This window comes from Taudactylus pleione, unplaced genomic scaffold (assembly GCF_031769625.1).
Source record: "Taudactylus pleione unplaced genomic scaffold, aTauple2 ptg000089l, whole genome shotgun sequence".
NCBI lineage: Eukaryota > Metazoa > Chordata > Amphibia > Anura > Myobatrachidae > Taudactylus > Taudactylus pleione.
In genome coordinates, this window is record NW_028284491.1 from 5,115,394 (window position 1) to 5,127,616 (window position 12,223).

At 44.7% G+C, this 12,223-nt stretch overlaps 1 protein-coding gene across 5 annotated transcripts in view; it reads right to left on the minus strand.

Annotated features, from left to right (window-relative positions):
* Positions 1-12,223, minus strand: part of ASIC1 (acid sensing ion channel subunit 1) — a 253,922-nt gene that overhangs the window by 81,113 nt on the left and 160,586 nt on the right. For 4 of the 5 annotated variants that reach the window (XM_088469136.1, XM_088469131.1, XM_088469135.1 and 1 more), the window contains exons 4-5: positions 1,299-1,449; positions 1,101-1,228 (exon numbers count right to left, since the gene is read on the minus strand). In XM_088469136.1, coding sequence (XP_088325262.1) covers positions 1,101-1,228; positions 1,299-1,449 — 279 coding nt within the window. Of the gene's footprint in view, positions 1-1,100; positions 1,229-1,298; positions 1,450-6,839; positions 7,416-12,223 lie in introns of those variants that run through there. The other variant, XM_088469133.1, reaches the window with a different exon arrangement.

Sequence of the window (12,223 nt, forward strand, 5' to 3'; positions counted from 1 at the left end):
TGCAATTGAAAGGCATATGAAACTGCATAGTCTGTACTTGCAACCGCTTGGTTCTGGATCAAGCGCAGAATGAAATCATGCAGGATATGCTCTGCAAACAGGCGTAGGCTCAATTCTGCGCCTTTCTATTATTCTCTCTCAGCTCCTAGACGGCAAACTTCTTATTTATAAGTTTTCTATTGTCACTGACTGATCCTATAAATACTTGTAAACAAAGAACATGTCCCTCCCCTCGAAAGAATTGACCCAAGTAGCACTGAACACTTCCTGGCCAGTGGATACCAGAATAACAGTCTGAAAATATAGTGCATGTCTTTTTGGCATGTACTTGGGCATTACTTGGGCATTAGTGCTTACTTGCACTTGTAGTGCCACAAGCATGCATCCTGCTCTGGCTCACGAATTCCGCACTGTGTGGGGAGAGACATTATGTCTTCTTCCACAGTGCTGTGGGATCTGCTGCTCTGAGCATCTATAGGACGCTTATGCTAGTTCTCCGGAGAAGTCGGTCTTGCGCACCCAGCCCTTGGGGTGCTCAGTTATGACGACTTGAGTGGAGCTCAGGGGTGGGTGTAGTATAGGGCGCAGAGGCACCCTGTTACTGGGCTGCCCATCCTAATATATAATCAATAGTGCCCCCGTATCTTTTTACACCTCTTAACCAATCACAGATGAGAAACCACTCCTGACTAACTGTCTGGATATTAAATAGCCACCCTTAGGGTTTTTTCTTCTATTTGCCATATGAATTACCATATTCACATTGTATTATGTCAGGTTAAAACAGAAAGATTTTAGGTAAGTATTTAATTAGGGAGCCACAATTTGCTCTGAAAATCAGAGGTTTTGCAAACTCCGCCATTACAGTCCAGGTTTTAAGATTATCCATGCTTGAGCACAGGTGACTTTAGTAGCACCTCAGTCAATTTAATTTAGCCATCTGGGCTCAAGCATCTATATCCTTAAAACCTGGACTGTAATGGTGGCGTTTGGGAACATCTGATTTATGTCATGTCATGTTATCATGTATGGACATCTGAAGTCTACAGAGCTCCCAGCTTTTCAAACTACATAAAAAATAATTCAAAGTATATACTCACTCGCTGCTCTTGGCAAGATACAAATGTCTGGAAACCAGGTGGCACACCGAATCCTAGCTGGTCAATGAAAGGGGGTTCATCTTGACTATGAATCTGAACCTTGATCCCAGCCTCAAAGGAGGTCTCATCTATAGTACGGGGGAAACACAGTAAGTCAGCTGTCTCAATGTAAATGGGAAAAAAATTTAATCTACCAACCTGTTTCTCCCCAGACCGGCAAATATTCATCTTGTTGAATGTCTAGCATTAGCTCTAAGCCATTTCCTGTGCCACCCTTTGTAGTAATTAGGGGAGGTCGTCCATTCTGGCCTGAGTTAAAAGTGTAACACTTGCCATATCTTGTAAAGACCTGTTAGGAAAGTAAGAGAGAAGCACTGTGGAATATTTTGTGATAACATCATGAATCTACATTCCACATCATGACACTGAGAACATAGATTTGTCAAATTCAAAAGAAAGATAGACATTTTCTACAAAATTATGGGAAAGGATGTCAGATCGAGCCCGAAAAAAATCATAAATGTCAAATATAACACTGAATATTGGCTTATCATCCCACAGTTCAGTGCTACAAGCCTAATGGACAAGCAATTTAATTTTATTGCAGCATAGAGGTCTCTTCATAGACTTTTTAGACATAATCAGCTTGTCCTGTAGTGTTAACACTTTTTTTCAGCCTCAGAGTCACAGGAAGATGAAGTGACTAGTTCAGGTTCAAAAGGGAAGCCGAGCCACATTAACAGCCCCAATTAATACAAACTCGGTTCTCTGGACCCCAAACCGTTCACGTTTTCCAGGTCACCCAGCAGGTGCACAGGTGTATTCATTACACACTGCATACTTGCTGAACTTTTGGCTGCCCCTCTGGGAGGAGGCAGCTAGGTCAGTACTGCAGGACGGCGGCGAAGGAGGGTGGGTCTGGGGGCGTGGTGATGCAATTGCACCATTGTAAGCCCACCCCCACTATACAATGCCATTATTACCAGAATTGTGAAGTGGCAAGGCGGAGCCACGATGGCGCGGTTTTGCATCATTGGCTGCCGCTGTTGCCCACTGCACGTGAGAAGTGAGCGTTCCTGGCCTGTGGCTTCGACTAGCAGGAGACTTACCCACCTTTCCAGATGGCCGGGAGCACCACCCGATTTTCGGGAACCTCCTGGCCTTTCTGGGAGGGTAGGCAAGTATAGCTCACTGACACGTTTTAAAGATCCACAGGTGGAGCTAATTATTTCACTTGTGATTCTGTGAGGAAACCTGGAAAACATGCACCGTTTGGGGTGATCAGGACCAAGCTGGAGAACCTGTAATCTTTTGTATTCATTACCAGTGCTTAATGTGACTGAAAAGGTCCTTAATGTTCCTTAAATAGAGTTAGACATTTTCTTGCAAGTCAAGTGCAAAAATAACAGGATTAAAGAAATCCAACATCCTGGAGACTGCACAGCTCCCAATATTTATACCAAGAAACATGGTTCTATTGTTCTACATACAGTATACTGCTTCACACTTAACTTTCAAAGTTAATAATTCAAGGATACATTTTGATATTGCTATAGAGTAAAATGAAATGACTTTGCCATATGCTCCACGTCTAGGCCTGTACTTGCCAGGCTTCATCTGACTATGTTTGTGCCCCAACTGTTGGAACTATGGCATGTGGGTGGCCTGTGGTGAAAATCACTAAAGTTCTGGCCTGGGCCTTTCCTCGATTGTACATGATGATATTCTTGAAAAAATTTTCAGCGTTTTGCAAAGTTTTTCAGAGCCCGACAGGTTTTAGTCTACAACTCTGTTATACAAATGAATCAGGATATTATGGGCCTGGTTCTGATATGCCCGCTGCTGCGATCGCTGTAGCGCCTTTTGCCGTAGTGTCATCTGTTACTATATGCTAATGTTAGTATCATTCCTTCCCCTGGTGTAAAAGTGTGCTTCTGACTGTGCAAGGGCTGAGACGCCCACTTTGAGCAACTTTAGATGCTGTTATACCGCCTGGTGCGTCTTTGGTCGCATCATTGAAACTTGCACCAGCCCTGTGGTAGGTGCAGATTTTCCAGTATGTATGGAGTAGGCCTCCAATGTGAGCCGTCAATCATCTGTGTATACAAACAATTCAGTGACACGCCTTCAGAACTCCCATAAGAGGGACCATCTTCGGGCATCTGAGTAGCCACCTCCCAGTCACCACAAGCACATTTCCAATACATTTCTGATACTGTGTCTCATTCGCAGCTGCACCTGGGTGTGTGCACACCACGGGACACATGCGCCATATGAGCTTTTAGGGATTTTCTCTCAATCTGTGTTCATCAGCTTTACCAAAATCACTTTTACAGCTAGGAGACAATGTATGGCTCCAATACATCCGATTAACGTACCTTATCTTATACTCGCCCCCCTCTTCACTGGACCATACAGAATGTTTTAATATGTTAACCATGTTTCTTTCCATTTCGAGTTATACCCTAGACTAGGCCTGGCCAACCTGTGGCTCTCCAGCTGTTGCGAAAAAACAAGTCCCAGCATGCTTTACCAGTTGGTCAGTGGGAAGGTTTGCTGGGACAGTCACAGATTGGCCAGACCTGCCTTAATCTACACATCCTTGATATCTTCTATGTCTCACTACCAGGGCCGGACTGCCCATCTGGCAAGTGCCAGACAGGCCGATGGCCAGATGGACCGGTCCGGCGTTAAAACTTGGCCAAGCAGCACCACCTCCCGACGCTCTGCTCAGCCCGGATACTGACAGATGGGGGGGGGGCCCTCCCATTACGCATAGATATGCTGGTACCTTTGTCCTTCAATCTATAGTGCCTGATGTGTGACCAGGAGTTAAGTTCAATAGTTCTATCAGTGTACTGAGTGACTAATAGTCTATTTTGGCTGGTCTGAATTATTGCTTTGTTCTCCTCTCTTCTGACCTGGCATGACTTCTGACCATCCCTGTCTGATTGTCACCCAACCTTCAGTTTAATTCCTAAAATGTAATCAGTGCTGCCCACTTGACCTTTTGGCATCTTTCCTACTACATTTGTGTCCTGTTACTTTACTTCTTGTCTTTTTTGCGCCAATAGCTACATAACGGGAAGAACCTGGTGGCCTCAGTTTATAAGTGATCTGACATGAAGGCCATCACCTGTGTCTGGGGATCCAATCTTAAGACCGGACACTCATTAAAACTATGCATCTCAGGTGAGCCAGCGACGCAAACTGGGCTGCGATGGGGTGTGACCACATTATGGAGACAAATATACATTGATCCTCTGCACTCGCCAAAGACATGATGAGGCTGATTCTGATTTGCACGCACTGACATACGCAGTAGAGCGTGTTTTCTTCTGCAAATGCGTATATACGTCGCACTGCGCATGTAGGCAGATGTGTGCACACAGAATCAGAGGTGCGATCGAGGCGCAGGGGAGACACAAGACATTATGTAGTGGCCGTTCCTGGGCGGGACAGGGAGGAGTCCCAGCGCACGCATGGGTTTGGTCCATGTTATGGGCGTGTCATGGAAGTGTTGCGTGCGTGCGTGACGGTGATAGTGGTTGCGTATACTGATGCTCAACCACTCACATAAGCGGACGGAAAAACTGCACATAATAGGGTTGGTGCAAGTTTCGGTGGTACGACCAATGGTGCCATCTAAGGACTCACCAATCTGTATTTTAGCAACTACGTATGCTGACAGCGCGTGTCTCATTTCTTGCACACTCTCACTTTGCAGCGGCATTAGCATAAAGTCGCAGACGGGCGACCGCCAATAGGTGCAGACATGGAAGCGGCTGCGTCCGACTCGCCATCAGTCCCTATAAGCGCTATTCTGGCTGCTTCAAGCTGTACTCTATTATAAACAGGGGATGTTAGTCCTACATACTGCAGTACATGTTAAGTTGACAAACTCACACCAACCCCTACTGGCCAGTCCTGAGTCCTACACTACATAGATTAATTTATTTATTAACAGTTATTTATATAGTGCACACATATTCCGCAGCGCTTTACTGAGAATATTTGGCCATTCACATCAGTCCCTGCCCTAGTGGAGCTTACAATCTATATTCCCTACCACATGCACACACACACATACACATGAGGGTTAATTTGTGTGGGGAGCCAATTAACCTACCAGTATATTTTTGGAGTGTGGGAGGAAACCGGAGTACCCGAAGGAAACCCACGCAAGCACAGGGAGAATATACAAACTACACATAGGTAGGGCTGTGGTTGGAATCAAACCCATGACCTCAGTGCTGTGAGGCAGTAACGCTAACCATTACACCGTCTGTGCTGAATTCAGTTGGGATTTTAACATAATCCTTGCTGTGCTTTCTAACTGGGTTAGGTTTTACATGCACACAACTTTTAAAGGCAAGTACTCCCCAAACATTAGTAATAAGCAGACACCTAGAGAATCATCTGACGCTAGTTGGATAAGGAGCATGGGGACAGAATCACAGTTGTATGCAAATAGTATGCAGCGGCTGTGTCTTTGTATGCAGCGGTTGTGCTAACATATGCTAATGCTGCAGGAGGCACCTTGTGTAAATAGCACCTCCTGCTGGCTTCTCTGTCCTGCCGTTGAGTCTGAGGACGTAGCCTCGTATTAACTGCATGAAAATCAGTAATATGAGTAACCCTAAGGTTACTCAGGATGTCTGGTGAAATTGTGCTGCCTGGGCCAGAGAAGCGCCAGTAACTTCGGCATGTCCGCATTTTCTGGAACGCTGCCCATCGCCATCCACAAACACTAGTGGTATGTCAATCATACTGTGGCCTTTGGGGCACTGTGAGCGGCATGGCAGGACCTGATCCGCATATGCGCAGTGCCGCGCCTGCTCCTGTGCAGATCAGAATTAAGTGTCCATCTGCGAAACTATGTCTCCAGCGTACAACTGTGAATAAGCCCCGTAGTCTGTAGCACTGATAGCCATATCATTTCTTAGTACCATATGTTAATTGTTCCTATTTGTTGTGACTTCATGTTTTAGTACCGCATTTATTTATACTGCATTTTATTTCCTCTTTATAGATCTTCAATTAAAAGAAAGAACATTATTTTTTTAAAATAAATTAAAATAAAATGAACATTTTATTGCAGATATTCAGTAGTGAATGAGTAAAATTTATCATCACATAATATAGTGATCCCGCTATTTCAACATTTAGAAATTATCCTCTTGAAAAACAATTGGTTTAATAATGTTACTCTGCTCAATTCACTCTAATATAGGAAAAAAATCCCCATTTGTGGCTCAACAGGTAATTAGATTACTTCCGCACATTGCACTCAATGTGTGCAGCCCCACGCCGTTAGCACAACCTAATAAATGTAGAAATCCTTAGCAATACCTCAAATAATAATATTCTCCCATATCTATACCAGGGGATAAATAAATGTTTAATGGCAACAACTCGTCAGATGAAGACTTTCATCTTGCTCACTCTATCAATGTTTGTCCCTTGGTGTTACAGTTTTGTTAAGCAAGGGGCCTGCTATTCCCTTGCAATATTACCATTACATATATCACATACCGTGAAATTTTAAAAATAACAAACTCCATACATCACAAAGTTTGGAATGATAGATTATGATTCAGAGACATACATTCATTATAACATGGAGTCATTTATTATTGAAGAGGCAAGCGTACAGGATCTCAAACTCTGAACAGGATACCAATGATAGGTTTTGGTTCTGCTTACCATGCGTCCATTGAAAATGAGGTATTGACTTACCGGGATAAAGTAATCAGGGTCACATTCTCTACCCTGGTATTTGCAGTCCAGCATCATGTCGCTGAGCTGATGAGAGGAACGATCAACGATCTCTGAAAAATCAGATGATCCATATCCAGGTGTATCAAAAGAAATGTCTGCATCCCTATCCTCCGGGAGGCCTATTAGGGGAGCCAGGTAAAGTAACTCAGAGCCGGAGAGCTGAGAAGGTCGGAAGCGGTTGTAGTTGCAGAAAGTAATTGCAGGGAAGGCCAATGAGTTGGCCACCACCTCATCGACTAGGGTAACATATGGACTTGATCTATAGTAAGCCACACGATCCCATACCTGAGACAGGAAGAGAAAAAGGGAGAGGAGAAAGGCTGCAGTCCAAACAGCACGTCGAGCTCCCCAGGGTCCTTCAGTGATGATGTGATTTAGTCCATGGAGGGTGCAGCTGCTGGCAAAGGCAGCAGCCTCTATTACACCATTATCCTCAACTAAGTTGAACTGCTCAGATTCCTCTTCAGCTTCTCTCTTATGCTTAGGCTCTTTGTCTGTAGATACAGACAATGTACAAAATATCTGAATTGGCATTCTTTAGCTTTGGGTACTTAAGAAACCTTTGTCCCAGCTTGGAGAAATGAAATCACGCTGCTCCTAGCACTGTAGAAAAGAGGACGAGGTCACCACTCCATACACCAGGTTTTCTCTGTCCAAAAGTCGGATCTATGTCCTCTTCTTACTGCAGACAGACATCTCTTCTTTGCACTTGGTTTTAAAAGCTGCTTATTCCTCTGAAAACAGATCTTGATCATTTCTTGCCACATTGGAGCTTGTCGTCCATCCGTACCTAACTGACCTTAGATGCCATAAAGAACGGAGGCACGTTTTATGTATTCCATTGTGGTAAGATGTTAGACATACAACAACTCTATACTAACTCTGTGTGGTTCCAGCCTAGCTCTGCCTCTGCCACAGGCAGCAAACTGATCCTAGAGAGCAGTCATCAATAATATATGAAGATCCCAGCAGCAAGGGAGGTACAAGGTAGGACAGCATTTGACAAGGGCATAATAGTTTTAAATGTTACAAATCGTTTATGTGGCACTGTATATCCCCGTAAAATGCCAATGCTTTCCCTGGGTAACTTCATGTTTTTTTGTTATCATTGGCGAGAAATGACCTCAAGGGCAAGTACATTTCTCCCTCCCCTTCCTTTAGCAGGCAAGCTTAATGTAAGTTGTGAAGGTCCTATGGGTCATTTTACACAGGCCCTTGGGACTGATCAAATCTCAACTTTATTGCCGCATTAGTAAGACTGAATCTCTAGTATCTGAGCAGTGGAAATGCATGCACAGCAAACCTTACCGAATTATCAAAGATAAAGGACTGTGTAACAGATTGGAGAGATGGTGCTGCAGTTTAGTATGCAAAACTCTGTCTGACAGCAAGGGGATGATATTAAGTGCATCCATTGTCTGCAGCACCCATTGTCTGCACACAGAGCAGAGGCAGGGATTTTATGGGCTAAATAAACCAAATAGGCATGCACACAATTTATTCACTATGAACTTGTGACATCTCTGAGGCACTAATGTCAACTGCACCTAAAGATTTCATAGGCTGCATATTAATAGTGGTCCAGCGGACAAGATTATCTTACTTACCTATTCAGTTACTAAGCAAAACAGTTCTTCGGTCCCATAGCCAACACTAACTTAACTCAACTACTGCTCAGTCTCACTTGGCTGGGTGCTGATGTTTGACTCGTACTATAGTGGGTGGCACTAATGGAATGGAATAGCTGCGGAAGCCATAAATGCAGTAACAGCTGATGTCAGCCTGCCCATCCCAACATTTATCAGAGCTCAAAATTAACTAAAATAAAGACACAGAGGACTTAAATAGTGGTTAAAAATGAGTCGACTTTATTTTTACAAATACAACAATAAATCTGCAAACACAAAATAAGCAGGCCTAGATGGAGACCAACAGCCAGCCCATCACCAACACCTCAAGGCCTAGATGGGGGCCAACTACTGTACCAGCCCATCTCCAACAACTCAAGGCCTAGATGGAGGCCAACTACCAGCCCATCACCAACAACTCAGGGCATAGATGGGGGCCAACTGCCAGCCCATCACCAACAACTCTAGACCTAGATGGGAGCCAAATACCAGCCCATCACCAACAACTTAAAGCCTAGATGGGGGCCAACTGCAAGCCCATCACCGACAACTCAAGGCCTAGATGAGAGTCAACTGCCAGCCCATCACCAACAACTCAAGGCCTAGATGGGGGCCAACTACTGTACCAGCCCAACTCCAACAATTCAAGGCCTAGATGGAGGCCAACTACCAGCCCATCACCAACAACTCAGGGCCTAGATGGGGGCTAACTGCCAGCCCATCACCAACAACTCTAGACCTAGATGGGGGCCAATGTGGGGCTGAAAAACTCAATTTATCCAAACAACCCTCCCAATAACTCAAAAAGCCCCAGCTGGACCAGTGCTGCTACTGCTGACCCCAGTAGGGTAAAATCAGCCTAACCCACAGATTGGTGGGGAGAACACCTCTAGAACTACCCCCAGATAGCTAATACTAGTGTTCTTTCCCACATCCACAACCAAAGTTGACAACTAAAACAGGGGAAAAGGAGGGAATTTCCAAATGAAAAAGAGGCAGAAACCTTATCACAACAGATACACAAATATAAATCCACACCCATAACCCCACCCCCACCAAGCACCCACAAGAAATATGCCCAACCTAGAAAACACCTTTTAACTGCCAAATGCTGGAAAGTGCTTCCTGACTCAGTCTTGGTGCTTAATCCACTCCATGCATATAAAATGATTTATGTCATATATCATATGGAGTTACTCTACTCTTAGTTGAACCTAGGTAGGTTGACTAGGGTCCAATGGATAGGGGGCACCTAAAACAAAAATGAGTTACATAATGACAGTCATTCAATAGTTTTAAAGCCCCACAAAGTGCACTAGATGCTGATATGAAGAAGCAGCCAACAGTATCTTACATGTGAAGGTATCAGCTGCTGCTCCTCCATGTCAGTGTTACACTGACTATGATGTCCACAAACCTAGGTGCACATTTAGATTGCAGGTACACCTTCATAGACTGGGAAGTAGGCATGTTCCCTGTAATCCACTGGGTGCTTCAGATAATTGCCCTAGTGAAAAAACAAATCTACTGTATTTGTGGTGTGCATTCTGTTGTCCTCCACTATATGCTCTTCAGGAAGGGTCTTGAATGTGAAAAATACAAGTCTTTGGTCAAGGGGGAGATATTGGATGAACTTAAAATAATTAAATTTGATGTTAGCAGGTAAATGGAAGAAAAGAAGCTCTTCATCCTCTCTCTGCCATGCTAACCATATGTGGTTTATATAAAAAAATGTATATATCACAAATTTACAGGATAACTTGATAAAAAATACCATTTACTTTGGGATACTTGGAACAGTTTTCACAACAGCATGAGTCCTCAGTAGTGGACGAAACATGTTGCTGCTCTTACATTCACCATGGCTTATTGCTAGCAGCCCATCAGTATCATTGCACTCTGGGATCAGAAGGGACGGAGCAGCACCTTTATCAGCTCCTGTTATCCAACTGCTGGGCTAAATACCATGATTCATCGCCCGCTGATGGCTGATGCAAAAGCATACTAACTCTGATGATCTTGTAGAGGAGGGCAGTCTATCATTGACAACTGTAAGCAGGGCCAGATTAACAATGGGGCGGATGGAGCTACAGCTCCAGGCCTCCAAATAAAAATAGGCCCATCATCATGACAGCATGATGCTGACTGACCATCTGCAAAAATTGTATTTCTATTTACCTCACAAAATACAGCATTTTTTTCTTTTACATATTTATGGAGACATTGGTGTTGAGATTATAGAGGGTGTATATTCCTATGTGGCTCTGGCCACACCACACAGCCCTGGTCACACCTCATCTGCTTCTCTTAATAGGCCCTTGATCATTTTCAGCTCCAGGCCCATGTGGCCCTCAATCCGGCCCTGACCCTCGAGGTTGCTCTGAGATTAGAGCCGCAAGCAGGAGTCTGGAGGCGAGATAGTTGTTGATGCTCTCCTCCGTTCGCATTCACTACGAACTCCCCAGTCCCAGCAGCAATCACACAGCACTCCCCCTAACCCACATTCACTACTAACACCCCAGCAGTACCCAGACACACTCTACTCCCCCTGCATTCACTTGCAACACCACAGCAGCACGCAGTCACTCCTTCTAAGGGTCTTCCGTTCTTGCTATTTTGCTGCTTCCACAGTCCTGAGTGTGTGAGGAGGAAGAACCAACAAAGGAGGGAGGGGCCATGCACTCCAGCCTCTGCCCTGCCCTCTTTTATATACTGTACATTGGTGCTGTTTCCTTGCTGGAGATCCGTCCTTAGAGACCAGCTTACATTATGGGGACCCTGGGAGAGGGAAGGGCTGTCTCACATGTCCTCTGGGTTCACTGCTTATTCCTGTTCTGGGGCCCATAAAGCAGAAGCTGGAACATGGAGGAGGCCAGTGTGCCCACTTTAGGGCTAGCACCCAAAGGCAAATGCCTTCCATTGTCTCCTGTTTGACGCCCTTGGCCATAGGTGCGACCTCATCATTTGCCGTGTAACAGTATTCACTGAGAGCGACATAAATCCCTGGTGGCTGCATACAATACTTCAGCGCTGATAGATGGTACAGTAATTCTCCTGTTTTCAGACAACTACCATTGGTAATAATGATATCACCACCCGGGTGGACAAATAGATGGTACCATATATTATTTATCCTAACCAATAACTGGGATACTTTAAAGAGTACTGGAAGACTATTGCTCCCCATGTGTAACTTTTTTTTGCTGATAACTGTTTCTTTCTTATAAGAAACATATGTTGCCACCTTATACTAGTTGATATTTTATCATACACTTTCTTAAGATTTGGTTACTAAGGGGGCAAATTAATTGTTTTGTGCTCCTCCGCTGGGCATCTATACAAATAGGCGCCCGACAGAGCAATCAAATTGATTCTCCATTCGGGCGCCCATTAATATTTAACGCGTCTAAAAGCACCAGGTTTAGTAGTCTAGTGCCCAGAGTCTACTGCACATGCGCAGGCCACCGTGCCATTTTCCTGGCGACTTCCTTACTGCGCATGCGCAAAACGCCGGTGGTGATTTTTTTTCAGCATGGACATTGCCGACGTGGGACTCCAGTGAAGTGAGTATTTAAAATATGGGTGCAGGGTGTGCAGTGTGGACCCCCTGGACCCGGGAGCCCGTTTGCCCCGCACACCCTGCACCCATTATAGATACGCCCCTAATTTCAGGAACCTGGTAGACAACTATTTGGCCTGGGTCCGTGGCCCCCT